We start from the raw sequence: 18,941 nt of genomic DNA, 5'->3' as shown, positions 1-18,941 counted from the left end.
ACTCACTAGTTTATTGTATTTTTTAGATTCTACATATAAGCAATATCGTACAGTATTTATTTTTCTGTCTGCCTTATTTCATTTAGCATAATGTCCTCCAAGTCCATCCATGTTGCTGCAAATGGCAAAATCTTCCTTCTTTTTTATGGCTGAATGGTATTCCATTATATATATATACCACATCTTCTTTATCCATTCATCTGTTGATGGACACTTAGGTTGTTTCCATGTCTTGGCTGTTATAAATAATGCTGCTATTAACATTCGGGTGCATGTATCTTTTTGAATTAGTGTTTTTGTTTTTTTTGGATGTATACCCAGGTCTCCTTTACTCTTTTTTTTTTTTTTTTTTTTTTTTTTTTTTTTTTTTTTTTCTGTACGCGGGCCTCTCACTGCTGTGGCCTCTCCCATTGCGGAGCACAGGCTCCGGACACACAGGCTCCGCGGCCATGGCTCGCGGGCCCAGCCGCTCCGCGGCATGTGGGATCTTCCGGGATCGGGGCACGAACCCGTGTCCCCTGCATCGGCAGGCGGACTCTCAACCACTGCGCCACCAGGGAAGCCCTCTCCTTTACTCTTAAATCTGTCTTTTATACTGCTTCCAATCTGGTTTGTCTAAAATATAAGTCTGGGCTTATACCTCTTATGCTTAGTACCATTCATTGTGAGATGAATGTTCCCTAGTAGAAAAGATGAGTTGCCTATGTCTGGTCCCTACCTGCCTTGCCAGCCTCAACTCCTGGCACTTGTCTCACATTTTTCATTCTAGTTATATTGAAACATACACAGTTATAGTTCCCATACATATCATTTTACCTTTAATATCTTCATATCTTGGTTATGCTGGCCCCTCTGCCTGAAACATCCTTTCTCCTCACTTGGTTTATTCCTCCTTTCCCTTCAAAACCAGCTCAGGCATTATCTATACCAGAAAGTTTTCCCTAAATTCTTGGGCTAGGCAAAATGTCTTTTTTTCTATGTTCCTAAAATATCCTATGCATACTGGAATATTTTACACATTATATTTAAATTGTATGTTCACCTAACTGTCACTCCAATATTCTGTATGTGCCTTTGGGGCAGAGATTATGTCTTGTCTTTGAATCCTCATCACAGTATGTGGCACCTAACAGCCCCTCAATACATGAATTAGCTGACATCCATAAAACCCATAAACAAAAGTAATGTAGCTTTCAGAGGGAAAAAAAGAGGAAATATGAAGAGATGAGACTTAAACGTGTCTCCTTGTATTAGTTTCCAAGTTTCTCCTTGTATTAGTTTTCCAGGGCTCCCATAACAAAATATCACAAACTGAGTGGCTTAAACAACAGAAATTTATTGTCTCACAGTTCTAGAGACTAGAAGTCAGAAGGGCTGTGACTTTCCTCCAGCTTCTGAAGTTTTGCTGGCAATCTTTGGCTTTCCTTGGCTTGTAGAAGCATCACCTGATCTCTGCCTTCATTTCCACATGACATTCTCCCTGGTGCATGTGTATTTCTGTCCAATGTTCTCTTTTTATAAGACCGGTCATATTGGATTAGGGCCCACCCTAATGACCTGTTCTTGGCTAATTATATCTGCATTGCTTCTATTTCCAAATAAGGTCACATTCTGAAGTACTGGGGGTTAGGGTTCCAACATATTAATTTGGAAGGGACACAATTCAACCCATAACCCCCCTCAAATCTTTACTGGAAGTACCTAGTCTACAGATCATAAATAAACAAACAAAAAGGTACTTTCCTATCTTTTTCATGTTGTGGCCCACAAAGATGATAATATTTGCATGGCCCATTGGGAAAGTAGTTGAGGTGATTAATATCTTGGTTCATTTATAACCCATTCACAGTACTGATCAGCTTGGATCTAGACCAGTGATAACTTTTTTAAATGGAGCAATACTTTCACTTATATATATATTTTGTTTACTCCCTACAGTAGGTATTGTAAATCCTCTTCTCTATTGAAGTTTCTTCTTGAAGATTATATATCTTTTAGGGTTTTAATTCAAAACCTCTTCTTAGCACTTACTAATTTAACAAGCATTTTCTAGGCATCTACAATGTGACAGACATTATCTAGGCCTTGGAAATACAAAAATTAATGAGAAATCATCCTATCCTGTAAGGGCTCACAGTCCACTTGGGAATTAGATGTATTTTTAAGCAATAAAATACACCACATCATGGTATAATATGTCTAAATGGCTATGGGGCCATAGAGGAGATGCCTAACTGCCTAAAGCTCCAGAGAGAAGGCACTACTTGCAACAAGTTTTCAGATGAAAGGAACTGATCATGTGTTGGAGGAGGGAAGTAAGTTGCCCAATGATCCAAAAAGGATATGCAATGGCACAGAAATGTGAGAGACTTCTCTGCTTTATAAACTCTCTACTGCATTTAGTTCTATGACATCTATGACATATCACTCTCCTGGCTTGTTTTGCTATATCAGCTTTAGCCTCATTTCTTAGGTTATTTTCTTCCACCTGTCCCTTACACTCTAGCTCTAGCCATGCCAAAGCAAACTCCTCTGACCCTTGAGCTTCATCTATCACCATTATGTGAATGACACCCAGTTCACAATTTCTAAAAATTACCTTTCTACTAAGCAACAGACTTCTATGTCCAACTTCCAACTTTAGCTCTACTTTAAAAATCAAAATTCCCCACCCACCTGCCCTACTTCCACTTACAACACACACACACACACACACACACACACACACATTCTCTCTCTCTCTCTCTCACTCAACAAATCTAAAATCAAATTCCCCCTCTCCCTGTCCCAACTTGCCCTAAATCCCCCATCCATGAAAATGATTTCAGAGTAAGTTCAAGGGAAAATTATTCTCTATTTTGAGTAATACATCATCATCTTCAGATCATCAAAGCCTTGGTATCATCTTGGGCTCTTCCTTCTCTCCTTAAACCCACACAGCCCTGTCCTTTAGGCCTCTGAATCATACTTTATATATATTTTCTCTTTTCCATTCCTAATGACATTAATTCAGATTCTCTTCCCACCCAGCTATGGAAGTATCTTCTTAAAATATGTATCATCCAAACCCAAGGTTAAAATTCTAAACAGTCTACCATTTTCATCAAAATAAAGTCCAAACTCCTGGCCAGGCGTTCAAGGGTCTCCACTAGGTAGCTTCCAACATAGCCTTTTACACTTTTCTTCCACTATATTCTCATGTACCCATACTCACACTCTGGCCACAGCAAACTACTTTCTCAGAATTCTTTAAGTTTAGAGACACTTAGCTATTTCTTTTTTCTTCTATTTTTTCTAATGATATTTTCTTTATTTAATTAATTAATTTTTGGCTGCATTGGGTCTTCATTGCTGTGCACGGGCTTTCTCTAGTTGCGGCGAGCGGGGGCTACTCTTTGTTGTGGTGCACGGGCTTCTCATTGTGGTGGCTTCTTGTTGTGGAGCATGGGCTCTAGGCGCAGGCTTCAGTAGTGTGGCACAAGGGCTCAGTAGTTGTGGCTCGTGGGCTCTAGAGCGCAGGTTCAATAGTTGTGGCACACGGGCTTAGTTGCTCCAAGGCAAGTGGGATCTTCCCAGACCAGGGCTCGAACCCGTGTCCCCTGCGTTGACAGGCATTGCACCACCAGGGAAGCCCTACTTAGCTATTTCTAATTTGTTACTTGTGCCGTTTCATCTTTCTGAAATGCCCTTAAAGCCCATTGCTCCCTACAGAAACCCCACTGTCTGTGGTGAAATGGGCACCCTTATACATTCTGGTGGAAGAGTAAAGTTTTACAGTCCTTCTTGAAAGCAGTTTGATAATATGAATAAAGAACTTTTTAAGTGTTCATATTCTTCATCCAATTATTTCCATTTCTTGTAATCTATATGAAGAAAATAATCCTAATTTGGGGCAAACTTCACACCTGACTTGTGTAAATTGTAGCATTCTTCTCCTTTAATAGTGAAAACTAGTAAGCAACCAAAAATGCCTAACAATAGAAATAGTGTTAAATAAATTATGAGATAATCAGTCCATGTGTTAGAAATTATGTTTATTCAGACCATTATTAATAACCTAATAAAATACTTGGAATATATGTTTAAATGAAAAAATACATATAAATACAACATTTATATACAGTATAAGTATTAAGTTTAAAATAGTATACACCATTTCCCTGATATATGTTATACTAAAGGACCAGAAGGAATTATACCAAATGTTAATAATGGTTGTCTTTGGGACCTCCCTGTCAGTCCAGTGGTTAAGACTCCGCACTTCCACTGTTCCACTGCAGGGGGCATGGGTTTGATCCCTGGTCAGGGAACTAAGATCCCACATGCCACAGCTTGGCCAAAAAAAAAAAAAAAATCTAGGATCCCACCTGCCCCGCGGCACAGAAAAAAACAAAACAAAACAAAACAAAAAAAACCAAAGGTTGTCTTTGTCTGCCTATACATATTTTCAAAACTGCCTTTAACAAACCACTTATTACTTTTAAAATAAAAAAACCCTTAAAAATCCATAAAATATCATTAAAATCCTATTCATTCTTCAAAAAAAACCTACCTCAGTACTCTCTCTTCCATACCCCATTCATTTACTCAGAATTGTTTCTCTAACTTCTAAGCTTTAGCAATGCTTTATAAATTCTATTATAGCATTTAACAAATTGTACCTTCTGTTATAGCTATTTCTATAAATCATGTTCCATTCACTAAAATATAAACTCCTCAAAGGTAGAACAGTCTCTTGTTCATTTTTGTATCTTTGTTCATACATTGATTCAACAAACATATATTAGTACCTATCATGTGCCAAGCACAGTGCTAGGCATTGAAAAATACAGCCTTCCTATCATCCTTCAAGATACTCATAGTTTAGTACGTAGAGTCAAGGAAACAGGTGTGTGCATGTACAGACCATCGCAATAGAATGTAATAAATGCTAAGATGGAGGTATGCATCCGTTGCAGTGGAAGCACAGAATAAGAGTACCTGGCATAGTCTGGGGAGTCTGGGAGGGCCTTTTAGCCAGATTATTTGATTGAATCTTGAAGGATGAGAAAGAAATAACCAGACGAAAAAGGGCAATCAGAACAGACGAAGGTAAATGTGCCAAAGTCTAGAACTGAGAGAAAGTAAATGAGTTAAGGGAACTGCATGTTCTTTTATAAAGGTATTAGTGTAAGAAGCCTGTTAGAGAGAGATGTGAGATAGGAAGGGAACAAATTATGAACGACCACAGCAATTCTGGCACTAAATCCCAGCAAGGACAGATTGGATATGGTCATGAATTTCAGGCTCCACAGAGGTTGACTCAAGCAAAACCCTCTTATATTATCAGACTTGCTCTTAATGATCTCTTAAAAGGTTAGATTCTATGTCATTCCAGTGCTACCAAGTTAACCTTAAGTAAAAGAATGTGGAGTCCTCCTCTATTTGGCTTCTTCTTTCTTATCTTCCTTTTGTTTACACTTAAACTTTTTGGTATATATATAACACTGATCCAATGTCCCTGAATTTTTCTCCCTTTCTGGACATGGGTATTTAGCTTCTTTTTATAATACAGTATAGCATAGCAAGTAAAAGCATTTACTTTGAAGCCAGGCAGAACTTGCTTAGAATCCTAGCTCCTTTACTGTCCGTGTGACCTTAGGCAGGTTATTTAATATCTTTAACTTTCAATTCTCCCATTTGTAAAATGGGAATAATAGTTTCAAGATTACTATAAGGATTTAACAAGATAATGTATGTAAAACACTTAGCACATAGTGTCTGACACATAATATGTCCAATAAATCATAGTTATTATTTTTATTATTATTCCTCCTTTGAAGCTCTATAAAGAGAATACAATCTAATGCAGAAAACTATGCCCCTTAGTAACATCCCAAGCGTAAATGCAGCTAGAAGTTTTACAGAATGCTTTCAGAATGTCTAGCATATAGGCAAATGATTTAATACCAAGCATAACTGAGTAAAAATTATTTTATGGGGACCAAAATAATGCAAAATACCTTATTATACAACCCTCTGATGGTTTGACTTAATTCAGAAATAAAACTAGATCATCTAAGTGAGGAATGATGAACTACATATTTTTCAGGGACTTCTCCCTAAATATTAGGCAGTAGAGATTTTGAGGTTAAACTATCTGAGAAGATCCTTAAGTATTTGGATAGTCTATGTTTCAGTGATGGGCAGATCTATAAATCTAGAAAACTAGCTGAGCTAGAGATACAACTGCTATGTACTTAGAAAAGTTTAGGAGCCTAAACTTTGTCAGAAGGCCACCCCAGTCTAAGGGACTGCCCACAAGATGGGCCAAGATTGTCTTTGTGAAAAAAAGGGAGGAGTTTAATTTAACATACAGATCAATGAGTAATGCAGGCTCCACAGTTACTGGGCATGAGACAACTTTGGCCTGAGGAAAAAATATTAAAGGTATTAACTATGTGCCCATTAGAACCTTAAAGACACACACACACACACACACGCATGCATGCACACACACATACACACCCATGCATGCAAACACACACACCAAAAAACTAAGTAAGCACCCAGGACACCTTTAAGCAATATCTGGTGAACTCTCTAAAATAAACAGTTGCGAAATAGATGGGCCTCTAGGTCATGCGGTAAGTTGATGGATTGGGTTGGGGGTGGGTACAGAAATGACTCTTCTTCATCCATAAGTGGCATTAAGTTATTAAAATATAAGTTAGAAGAAAGAACATATTCCATTTTCCTTCACTGAAAACTGTTGAATGATCTTTCAAGAGAGCCGGATTTTTTTTTTTTTTTTTTTTTTGGCTGCGTTGGGTCTTTGTTGCTGCACGCGGGCTTTTCTCTAGTTGTGGCGAGCAGGAGCTACTCTTCATTGGGGTGAGTGGGCTTCTCATTGCGGTGGCTTCTCTTGTTGTGGAGCACAGGCTCTAGGCGCGCGGGCTTCAGCAGTTGCAGCACGTGGGCTCAGTAGTTGTGGTTCACGGGCTCTAGAGCGCAGTCTCAGTAGTTGTGGTGCATGGGCTTAGTTGCTCGGCAGCATGTGGGATCTTACCGGACCAGGGCTGGAACCCGTGTCCCCTGCATTGCTAGGTGGATTCTTTTTTTTTTCAATTTTTAAATTGAATTGTATTTATTTTTTTATACAGCAGGTTCTTATTAGCCATCAGTTTTATAGACATCAGTGTATACATGTCAACCCCAATCGCCCAATTCATCACACCACCACCACCACCCCCGCCGCTTTCCCCCCTTGGTGTCCATACATTTGTTCTCTACATCTGTGTTTCAACTTCTGCTCTGCAAACCAGTTCATCTGTATCATTTTTCTAGGTTCCACATACATGTGTTAATATACGGTATTTGTTCTTCTCTTTCTGACTTACTTCACTCTGTATGACAGTCTTTAGATCCATCCACGTCTCAACAAATGACCCAATTTCGTTCCTTTTTATGGCTGAGTAATATTCCATTGTTTATATGTACCACATCTTCTTTATCCGTTCGTCTGTTGATGGGCATCTAGGTTGCTTCCATGACCTGACTATTGTAAATAGTGCTGCAATGAACATTGGGGTGCATGTGTCTTTTTGAATTATGGTTTTCTCTGGGTATATGCCCAGTAGTGGGATTGCTGGATCATATGGTAATTCAATTTTTAGTTTTTTAAGGAACCTTCATGCTGTTCTCCATAGTAGCTGTATCAATTTACATTCCCACCAACAGTGCAAGAAGGTTCCCTTTTCTCCACACCCTCTCCAGCATTTGTTGTTTGTAGATTTTCTGATGATGCCCATTCTAACTGGTGTGAGGTGATACCTCATTGTAGTTTTGATTTGCATTTCTCTAATAATTAGTGATGTTGAGCAGCTTTTCATGTGCTTCCTGGCCATCTCTATGTCTTCTTTGGTGAAATATCTATTTAGGTCTTCTGCCCATTTTTGGATTGGGTTGTTTGTTTTTTTAATATTGAGCTGCATGTGCTGTTTATATATTTTGGAGATAAATGCTTTGTCCGTTGATTCGTTTGCAAATATTTTCTCCCATTCTGAGGGTTGTCTTTTTGTCTTGTTTATGGTTTCCTTTGCTGTGCAAAAGCTTTGAAGTTTCATTAGGTCCCATTTGTTTATTTTTGTTTTTATTTCCATTACTCTAGGAGGTGGACCAAAAAAGATCTTGCTGTGATTTATGTCAAAGAGTGTTCTTCCTATGTTTTCCGCTAAGAGTTTTATAGTGTCCAGTCTTACATTTAGGTCTCTAATCCATTTTGAGTTTATTTTTGTGTATGGTGTTAGGGAGTGTCCTAATTTCATTCTTTACATGTAGCTGTCCAGTTGTCCCAGCACCACTTATTGAAGAGACTGTCTTTTCTCCATTGTATATCTTTGCCTCCTTTGTCATAGATTAGTTGACCATAGGTGCATGGGTTTATCTCTGGGCTTTCTATCCTGTTCCATTGATCTATATTTCTGTTTTTGTGCCAGTACCATATTGTCTTGGTTACTGTAGCTTTGTAGTATAGTCTGAAGTCAGGGAGTCTGATTCCTCCGGCTCCATTTTTTTCCCTCAAGACTGCTTTGGCTATTCGGGGTCTTTTGTGTCTCCATACAAATTTTAAGACTTTTTGTTCTAGTTCCATAAAAAATGCCATTGGTAATTTGATAGGGATTGCTTTGAATCTGTAGACTGCTTTGGGTAGTATAGTCATTTTCACAATATTGATTCTTCCAATCCAAGAACATGGCATATCTCTCCATCTGTTGGTATCATCTTTAATTTCTTTCGTCAGTGTCTTATAGTTTTCTGCAAACAGGTCTTTTGTCTCCCTAGGTAGGTTTATTCCTAGGTATTTTATTCTTTTTGTTGCAATGGTAAATGGGAGTGTTTCCTTAATTTCTCTTTCAGATTTTTCATCATTAGTGTATAGGAATGCAAGAGATTTCTGTGCATTAATTTTATATCCTGCAACTTTACCAAATTCATTGATTAGCTCTAGTAGTTTTCTGGTGGCATCTTTAGGATTCTCTATGTATAGTATCATGTCATCTGCAAACAGTGACAGTTTTACTTCTTCTTTTCCAATTTGTATTCCTTTTGTTTCTTTTTCTTATCTGATTGCCATGGCTAGGACTTCCAAAACTATGTTGAATAATAGTGGTGAGAGTGGACATCCTTGTCTCGTTCCTGATCTTAGAGGCAATGTTTTCAGTTTTTCACCATTGAGAATGATGTTTGGTGTGGGTTTGTCGTATATGGCCTTTATTATGTTGAGGTAGGTTCCCTCTATGCCCACTTTCTGGAGAGTTTTTTTCATAAATCGGTGTTGAATTTTGTCAAAAGCTTTTTCTGCATCTATTGAGATGATCATATGGTTTTTATTCTTCAATTTGTTAATATGGTGCATCACATTGATTGATTTGCATATATTGAAGAATCCTTGCATCCCTGGGATAAATCCCACTTGATCATGGTGTATGATCCTTTTAATGTGTTGTTGGATTCTGTTTGCTAGTATTTTGTTGAGGATTTCTGCATCTATATTCATCAGTGATATTGGTCTGTAATTTTCTTTTCTTGTAGTATCTTTGTCTGGTTTTGGTAACAGGGTGATGGTGGCCTCATAGTATGAGTTTGGGAGTATTTCTTCCTCCGCAATTTTTTGGAAGAGTTTGAGAAGGATGGTTGTTAGCTCGTCTCTAAATGTTTGATAGAATTCACCTGTGAAGCCATCTGGTCCTGGACTTTTGTTTGTTGGAAGATTTTTAATCATAGTTTCAATTTCACTACTTGTGATTGGTCTCTTCATATTTTCTATTTCTTCCTGGTTCAGTCTTGGAAGGTTATACCTTTCTAAGAATTGGTCCATTTCTTCCAGGTTGTCCATTTTATTGACATAGAGTTGCTTGTAGTAGTGTCTTAGGTTGCTTTGTATTTCTGTGGTGTCTGTTGTAACTTCTCCTTTTTCATTTCTAAGTTTATTGATTTGAGTCCTCTCCCTCTTTTTCTTGATGAGTCTGGCTAATGGTTTGTCAATTTTGTTTATCTTCTCAAAGAACCAGCTTTTAGTTTTTTTTTTTTTTTTTTTGCGGTACGTGGGCCTCTCACTGCTGTGGCCTCTCCCGTTGCGGAGCACAGGCTCCGGATACACAGGCTCAGCGGCCATGGCTCACGGGCCCAGCCGCTCCGCGGCATGTGGGATCCTCCCGGACCGGGACATGAACCCGTGTCCCCTGCATCGGCAGGCGGACTCTCAACCACTGCGCCACCAGGGAAGCCCCCAGCTTTTAGTTTTATTGATCTTTGTTATTGTTTTCTTTGTTTCTATTTCATTTATTTCTGCTCTGATCTTTATGATTTCTTTCCTTCTGCTATCTTTGTGTTTTGTTTGTTCTTCTTTCTCTAGTTCCTTTAGGTGTAAGGTTAGATTGTTTATTTGAGGTTTTTCTTGTTTCTTGTATAGCTATAAATTTTCCTCTTAGAAGTGCTCTTGATGCATCCCATAGGTTTTGGATCATCGTGTTTTCATTGTCATTTGTCTCTAGGTATTTTTTGATTTCCTCTTTGATTTCTTCAGTGTTTTCATTGTCATTTGTCTCTAGGTATTTTTTGATTTCCTCTTTGATTTCTTCAGTGATCTCTTGGTTATTTAGTAACGTATTGTTTAGCCTCCATGTGTTTGTGTTTCTTACGTTTTTTTCCCTGTAATTCATTTCTAATCTCATAGTGTTGTGGTCAGAAAAGATACTTGATATGATTTCAATTTTCTTAAATTTACTGAGGCTTTGGTGACCCAAGAGGTGATCTATCCTGGAGAATGTTCCATGCACACTTGAGAAGAAAGTGTAATCTGCTGTTTTTGGATGGAATGTCCTATAAATATCAATTAAATCTACCTGGTCTATTGTGTCATTTAAAGCTTGTGTTTCCTTATTTATTTTCATTTTGGATGATCTGTCCATTGGTGTAAGTGAGGTGTTAAAGTCCCCCACTATTATTGTGTTACTGTCGATTTCCTCTTTTAGAGCTGTTAGCAGTTGTCTTATGTATTGAGGTGCTCCTATGTTGGGTGCATATATATTTATAATTGTTATATTTTCTTCTTGGATTGATCCCTTGATCATTATGTAGTGTCCTTCCTTGTCTCTTGTAACGTTCTTTATTTTAAAGTCTATTTTATCTGATATGAGTATTGCTACTCCAACTTTCTTTTGATTTCCATTTGCATGGAATATCTTTTTCCATCCCCTCACTTTCAGTCTGTATGTGTCCCTAGGTCTGAAATGGGTCTCTTGTAGACAGCATATAGATGGTTCTTGTTTTTGTATCCATTCAGCAAGCCTGTGTCTTTTGGTTGGAGCATTTAATCCATTCACGTTTAAGGTAATTATTGATATGTATGTTCCTATGACCATTTTCTTAATTGTTTGGGGTTTGTTTTTGTAGGTCGTTTTCTTCTCTTGTGTTTCCCACTTAGAGAAGTTCCTTTAGCGGTTGTTGTAGAGCTGGTTTGGTGGTGCTGAATTCTCTTAGCTTTTGCTTGTCTGTAAAGCTTTTGAGTTCTCCTTCGAATCTGAATGAGATCCTTGCCGGGTAGAGTAATCTTGGTTGTAGCTTCTTCCCCTTCATCACTTTCAATATGTCATGCCACTCCCTTCTGGCTTGTAGAGTTTCTGCTGAGAAATCAGCTGTTAACGTTATGGGGGTTCCCTTGTATGTTATTTGTCATTTTTCCCTTGCTGCTGTCAATAATTTTTCTTTGTCTTTAATTTTTGCCAATTTGATTACTATGTGTCTTGCCGTGTTTCTCCTTGGGTTTATCCTGTATGGGACTCACTGTGCTTCCTGGACTTGGGTGGCTATTTCCTTTCCCATGTTAGGGAAGTTTTCAACTATAATCTCTTCAAATATTTTCTTGGGTCCTTTCTCTCTCTCTTCTCCTTCTGGGACCCCTATAATGCGAATGTTGTTGCATTTAATGTTGTCCCAGAGGTCTCTTAGGCTGTCTTCATTTCTTTTCATTCTTTTTTCTTTATTCTGTTCCACAGCAGTGAATTCCACCATTCTGTCTTCCAGGTCACCTATCCATTCTTCTGCCTCAGTTATTCTGCTATTGATTCCTTCTAGTGTAGTTTTCATTTCAGTTACTGTATTGTTCATCTCTATTTGTTTGTTCTTTAATTCTTCTAGGCCTTTGTTAAACATTTCTTGCATCTTCTCAATCTTTGCCTCCATTCTTTTTCCGCGGTCCTGGATCATCTTCACTATCATTATTCTGAATTCTTTTTCTGGAAGTTTGCCAATCTCCACTTCATTTAGTTGTTTTTCTGGGGTTTTATCTTGTTCCTTCATCTGGTACATAGCCCTCTGACTTTTCATCTTGTCTATCTTTCTGTGAATGTGATTTTTGTTCCACAGGCTGCAGGATTGTAGTTCTTCTTGCTTCTGCTTGCCCTGTAGCCTACTAGTGTTGGAGTGTCTCCTGCAGAGGCAGGGGGTGGCTGTGGCTCACTGCAGGGACAAGGACACTGGCAGCAGAAGTTCTGGGAAGTACTCCTTGGTGTGAGCCCTCCCAGAGTCTGGCAGGTGGATTCTTAACCACTGCACCACCAAGGAAGCCTGAGCCTGATCTTAAAGTAGAGTTAGGGTAAATGTTTTATATTAAACATTATAGGAATTTATATTAAATTCATACATACTGCCTCTTCTCCATGGAATTGAAGGCTGAAAAAAAGATGTAAAAAGAAAAAAAGTTATAACCTAGTGGTTTTCCTTAGAGATTTCTCTATAAAGAGATTAAGAACGTGCATATTGGTTTATAACTCAGTACAGGTATTTATTACACCACTTCACTGAAATCACTCTTGCCTAGATTGCCACTCACTTCCATCTTGCCTCATTAAACAGTTTTCAAAATCTCACCTTACCTGTCCTTAACATTTGATACATAATTACTCTCTCCTTTCTGAAACACTCTTTATTCGACTTTCAGGGGACCACATTCTCCTGGTTTTCTTCCTGCTCTACTTACTTCTCAGTCTCCTGAGTTCCTTAGTTCCTTTTATTACTTCTTGCTTATAAATATTAGACTGCCCCAGGCCTCAGTTCCCCCTCTCTCTAGGCTCACTCCTTAAGTAATCTCATTTAGTCTCATGGTTTTAAACACCAGGTATGTGCTGATGACTCTCACCTTTGTATCTTTAGCCCTAATCTCTCCCCTGAGCTCCAGATTCCATGTCCAGCAGTCTACCATCTGTGTGTCTATAGGTCTCTTTAACTTAACATGTTCAAAATAGAACTCTTGACTCCCTGCTACTGCCCCAATTTTCCGCATCTTAGTAAATGCCAACAGCACTTACCCCAGGCCAAAAAACATTGGAGCCATCTCTTCTTTCTTCATATGATAGCCTACATCTAAGCCATCAGCAAATCCTGTCATTTCTACCATCACTAATTATCCCAAACCTTATCACTTCTCAATATCTCTACTGTTACCACTCTAGTTCAAGCCACTGTCCATCTCTCTTTGTCTATTGTCAATCCTCTACACTGTAGCCAGAAGGAGCTTTTTAAAATCAGAAAGCAGATGTTATTACTCTTCTACTCCAGACCCTCTAATGGCTTTCCTTTACACTCAGAATAAGACCCACGTCTGTTAAAAGCAGGACATTATCTGGTTTCAGCCTGCCTCTCCAACCACCTCTCCAATTGCTTTCCCCTCTCTCACTGAGATCTAGGTACACTAGCCTGTTGTTGTTTCCCAGACACACTAAGCTTATTCCCAGCTCTTTTCCCAGAATTTTGCATCACTTGCACCTTCAGTTTACTTAGGTTTTTGCTCAAATATTTCCTCAGATAAGCATCCCCTGACTACACCATCTAAAATGTAGCCCTGGGGACTTCCCTAGTGGTCCAGTGGTTCGAACTCTGCACTTTCACTGCTGGGCCCTGGTTCAATCCCTGGTTGGGGAACTAAGATCCTGCAAGCCACATGGCATGGCCAAAAAATAAAATAAAATAAAATAAAATAAATTAAAAAAAATTAAAAAATGTAGCCCGGATTCCCAACACTCTGTATCCCCTTACTCTTTATTTTTCTTTATAGTACTTATCATATCATATCATATTATGTACTTCTTTGTTTATTATATGTTTCCCATATAAAATGCATAGGCTTTAAAAAGACTTTGTCTACCTTGTTTACTTCCATAATCCTAACGCCTAGAATAGTGTCTGGCACAGCCTAAGAAGTTCAAGGCTGCAATTTATTACAAAGGAAATTGGCATATATTTTAGAAAGAATATCTAATAAGTTAGTAGTCTATAATATGCAGAGAGAAGGTAGGGGGACAAACCATCTTGCTTTGTCACTGACTAAGGGGTTTCCCAGGCCATAGGACTTTATTTTTAAAACCAAGACAATCCTAGGGAAAGTGGAACTGTTGGTCACCCTAGAAAAACACTACATACTTTTAAAGGGTATGGACTCTACTTGAGTCAAATCAAATGGACTTATACTCGGATAAGAACAAAAATAGCTACCTCTACTTGTTGAGCATTTACTACAAACACTGTGCAAGCACTTTAAATACATTTTCTCATTTAATTTTTAAGGTAATCTATGAGATAGGCATTTTATCCCCATAACACGGAATAGGAAACTCCTGATACTGAGAGAGTTAAGAAACTTGCCCAGAATTGAACAGTTTGAGTGAAAAGGCTATAGAGTTGATAAAAATAAACAACTTGGTAAGGACTGGAATGAGCATTTGGAACTGACCTTGAACAGTTCTGAAGACAAGAATTTGTCCTCAAATATTTATTTAGCTTGAGATTTTTAATCAGCTGTATTTTTAAAAGACGGGTTAGCAGTACTCTGCCAAAAAAGAGGTCTGGGATCTACAAAGTTTGGGACAATTGATCTTGTCCAGATACTGAGTGGGATCTGGGACTCCTAGCTCTCACTGACTGAGTTCATATTACTACTCCTAAGAGCCTCAATTCAACTTTCATTACCAGAACTTAAGTCTAAACTCAGCTTATCTAAAATGTTTTACCTTGTTTTTAGGCAGTGAAATAACTATATAGTATGATATAGCAATATACTAATTATATAAGATCCTGGATGTTTTGGTTTGAATTTCATTCCCCATACTACCTCTCTCACAGGAAGATAGTATAAAAGTTACAGTAGGCTTTGGAATAAAACAACCCTAGATTTGAACGCTTGATTCACAATTAACCATCTGTGTGACTTTAGGCAAGCCACTTTACCTCTGCCAGTTTTTCTCTTTAGTAAAAAGAAGATAATACCTACCTCACAGGATGATGATTAAATGAGATAATATATGTTAAGCTGCTTAGCACAGAGAAAGTGCTCAATAAGTGGTGGCTATTGATATTAATAATAATAGCTTAGCCAGAATTTATTATTGCTTTTGCTTATCAAACCAGATACTAAAAAAACACTGCATACATTGATGAGAGGTGACAGCGGAGTTTGGATTTTATTCTCAAGGTGTTGGTGAGGCATTAAAGGATTTTGAGCAGGGGAGTGGCAATAAATGAAAGGAATCAAAAAAGGAGCCCAGGGAATTCCCTGGAGGTCCAGTGGTTAGGACTTGGCGCTTTCACTACTGAGGGCCCTGGTTCAATTGCTGGTCAATCCCATAAGACGCTTGGTGCGGCCAAAAAAAAAAAAAGAAGGAGCCCATAAGAGAGTTTAAGAAAGAGTAACCAGAGAGAGAAGAGAAAATCAGGACACAGTAGTATCTTAAAGCCAAGAGAGAAGTAAGGTGAGAGTAGACAACTGTGTTAAATTGTACAAGAGAGAGAGAAATAAGACCAGAAGAGTCCAGTGAATGGCTGATACAGAGAACATTTAAGGCCTATTGAAGCACCGTTATTTTAAATTATGCCACTTGTCTTCTTCCAGTAGTCCAGCATTTCTTAGTTTCTCCACTGCACGCAGAAACACAACCTTCCTTTGAGTCCTGAGCAAAAGTTTGCAATGGCTTCCCTCTGCCTATGGACTTAAACAAGTTCTTCAGTCTGCTGTTCTAAGCTCCGCACAATATGGCCCCAAACCAACTTTCTATCTTCTTTTCACACTACTCCCCTAAAGATGTTCAGTTTTCCCTTCAACTAAATTTCCTGATGCTCTCCAAATACAAACACAGTATTTCATGCTTTTATTTGTATACTAGTTATAGCACAATTCATACAGAATATGAATTCTGCCTCATATTATAATTATTTGTACACCTACAATTATAAAATCTCATAATCATAAAAAAACTTCACAAGTCATTTCTCTTACAAGAATTTTGTCAATTTTTTCACTAGTATGTGAAAAATGGAGAAAAAAGAATATTTTGGTAAACCTTTCATAAGTCTAAATTTATTTGTCTCAAAGGACTATACTTAAATTAGAGGTTATGTCCTCTTAAGTTTTGTTTTTGATGTTAAACTGTCTTTTCTTTTACAATTTGATGGTGATTATAAAGGGTTTTGTTTTTTTTAATGTCTGTACTTGCTAACTTAAAAACTGGTAACTTTATGTCAATCTGCAAAATTTTTTGAAATTCTCAAAGTCCATGAAATGAAAAAGTGAGGAACCATTGATCTCCTCTAACTCTTATCTGACCCATGAATTCCCCCTGCAACATCTCTGACAAGTTATGTACATCTCTAATTGAACACTTCCAGTGCCAGGGAGCTCATCTTTTCCCAAGGTAGCATATTCCATTTTTTACAGCTTTAACTATGAGCAAGTCTTACCTTATCTCAGCTCCACTCCAGGTCAAAAAGGTGTTTGAGAGCTCTCCTTTTGAGAATCCCCTGCCCTGTGCCTTTTCCATAGTCGTCTCTCAAAAATCTTTCTTAATTGACACTCTCTAAAGAAATTGAAGTTTGACAGGGAATCATCACCTATGATCCCTATTATGCAAAAACAGTTAAAGATGGGGTCTTGGAAAGGATAATAAAACTCTTTCCCTGCAGAAATAGGAGGATTTAAAGGTTTAGGATGGACCTTATATTGTTTTCCTTAGGTATTAAATCTATTCATTAATATAGCATTAAAACCTACCAAACCATCCTTTGAAAATTGCCTAAAAGCCCTGGGGAAACTATTATATTATTTTGTTCTAATTTTGTTTTACAGCTTTTCATATATAATCTCTTTAGGAGAAAAGCAATCTAAGAGATAAAAGTTGATAGTGTGATTTGATTATATTCATTTGTAATTTTGTGTTACTTCTTTTTCTAAAGCTGGGGCCTCAACTTTGGTGACCAAGGATATATACGGATGGCAAGAAATAGTGGAAATCACTGTGGGATTGCTAGTTATCCCTCTTACCCGGAAATCTAGAGGACCTCTTTGTTTTATAACAATTCAAGAAAGAAGAAACACTTTCTCACAATTTAATTTTACCTGCTGTAACCAGTAGAAATGTGTGTCATGATCAATGTATATTTACTGTACTAACAGAAAATATAGTTTGATTCATCTACTTTTTTAACCTTGCAGATCTTGGGGAACAGTTTGCTAAGTAAATTAATAATGTACTATAGATATAACTGTACAAAAATTGGTCAACCTGAGATAATCTGTCATGTTTTTCATTGTCTTATTTTATTTGTCCTTTTAAGTCCCCTGATATCCTGCTGAACCTCGATGGCATATAGATGCTTAATAAATAACTGCCTTTTCAACTTTGTATCAATACCATGAGTCAGGAGACAGATGGGCCCCCGGGGCAAATGGTTTGAGTTCTTTCCTTGTGGACTGATACTCCGACATGGGAATAACAGGACAATTGAGAGAGGAGGCTGGGCCCTGCCCAGACAGAAGATAAAAGACCACATATTTCTCATTCCTGAAGTCAGGAGACCTCCCGGACTACACATGCGCAGAAAGTCTCCTTGGAGGTCAAAAGGAGAGTGATGCCAAGTGGCCAAATCTACCCATAGGCCTCTTCGGTAGAATCCATCTTGGCTAAGAGATGTGCATGCACACATGGGAAAATCCTGAGCTATACCAAATTCAGACTTTGAACCAGGCAAATCAAAATGATTGGCCAAAGGAAACCTGGAAAGAATGCCCTATATAAGTAATTTAAACTGCCACCAGGGCGCGACTTTTTCTGAGCCCGCTCGTGTGTCTATCCACAAGTACTGCACTTTTTTCTGCAAATAAATACTTGTTTCACCACTTTCCATCTTTGTGAGAATTCTTTTTCTGCAACGCCACAGGGCCCGGACCTTTCACTGACCGCTGATCTAGTGCCTAGGATTTGGTGCTCTCACCGCCGCAACCCGACCTCAATCACTGGCCGGGAACTAAAACCCTGCTTCAAGCCGCTGCAGGCCGAGGCCACCCATACCATTCTTTTCTTATTCTTAGGTAACTATTATAATCTATCATGAGAATATAAATTGTAGTATGCTGGTGATATGCTATGACAACTTTTTTTCTTTTAATAGATCTTTAACGGAGCATCATTGCTTCACAATACTGTGTTAGTTTCTGTAGTACACCAAAATGAATCAGCCATATGCATACATATGTCCCCATATTCCCATTCTCTTGAACCTCCCTCCCACCCTCCCTATCCCACCCCTCTAGGACATCGCAAAGCACTGAGCTGATCTCCCTATGCTATGCTGCTTCCCACTAGCTAACTATTTTACATTTGGTAGTGCATATATGTCGATGCTACTCTCACTTCGCCCCAGCTTCCCCCTCCCACCCCGTGTCCTCAAGTCCCTTATCTATGTCTATATCTTTATTCCTGCCCTGCAACTAGGTTCATCAGTACCATTTTTTTTATATTCCATATATATACATTAGCATATGGTATTTGTTTTTCTCTTTCTGACTTACTTTACTCTGTATGACAGACTCTAGGTCCATCCACCTCACTACAAATAACTCAATTTCATTTCTT

General features: G+C 38.2%; 1 protein-coding gene across 2 annotated transcripts in view; it reads left to right on the top strand.

Annotated features, from left to right (window-relative positions):
- CTSS (cathepsin S) overlaps window positions 1-18,210 on the top strand; it is a 29,495-nt gene extending 11,285 nt beyond the window's left edge. For both annotated transcript variants that reach the window (XM_082616499.1, XM_082616500.1), the window contains exon 8: window positions 17,263-18,210. In XM_082616499.1, coding sequence (XP_082472625.1) covers window positions 17,263-17,362 — 100 coding nt within the window. In that variant the 3' untranslated portion in view covers window positions 17,363-18,210. The remainder of the gene's footprint in view (window positions 1-17,262) is intronic.
- The last annotated feature ends 731 nt before the right edge of the window (window positions 18,211-18,941 follow it).

The sequence above is a fragment of the Mesoplodon mirus genome (assembly GCF_964341445.2).
Source record: "Mesoplodon mirus genome assembly, chromosome: 3".
In the NCBI taxonomy this organism is placed as follows: domain Eukaryota; kingdom Metazoa; phylum Chordata; class Mammalia; order Artiodactyla; family Ziphiidae; genus Mesoplodon; species Mesoplodon mirus.
Note: the sequence above shows the minus strand (reverse complement) of the source record. Positions and strands in the feature narration are given on the sequence as shown.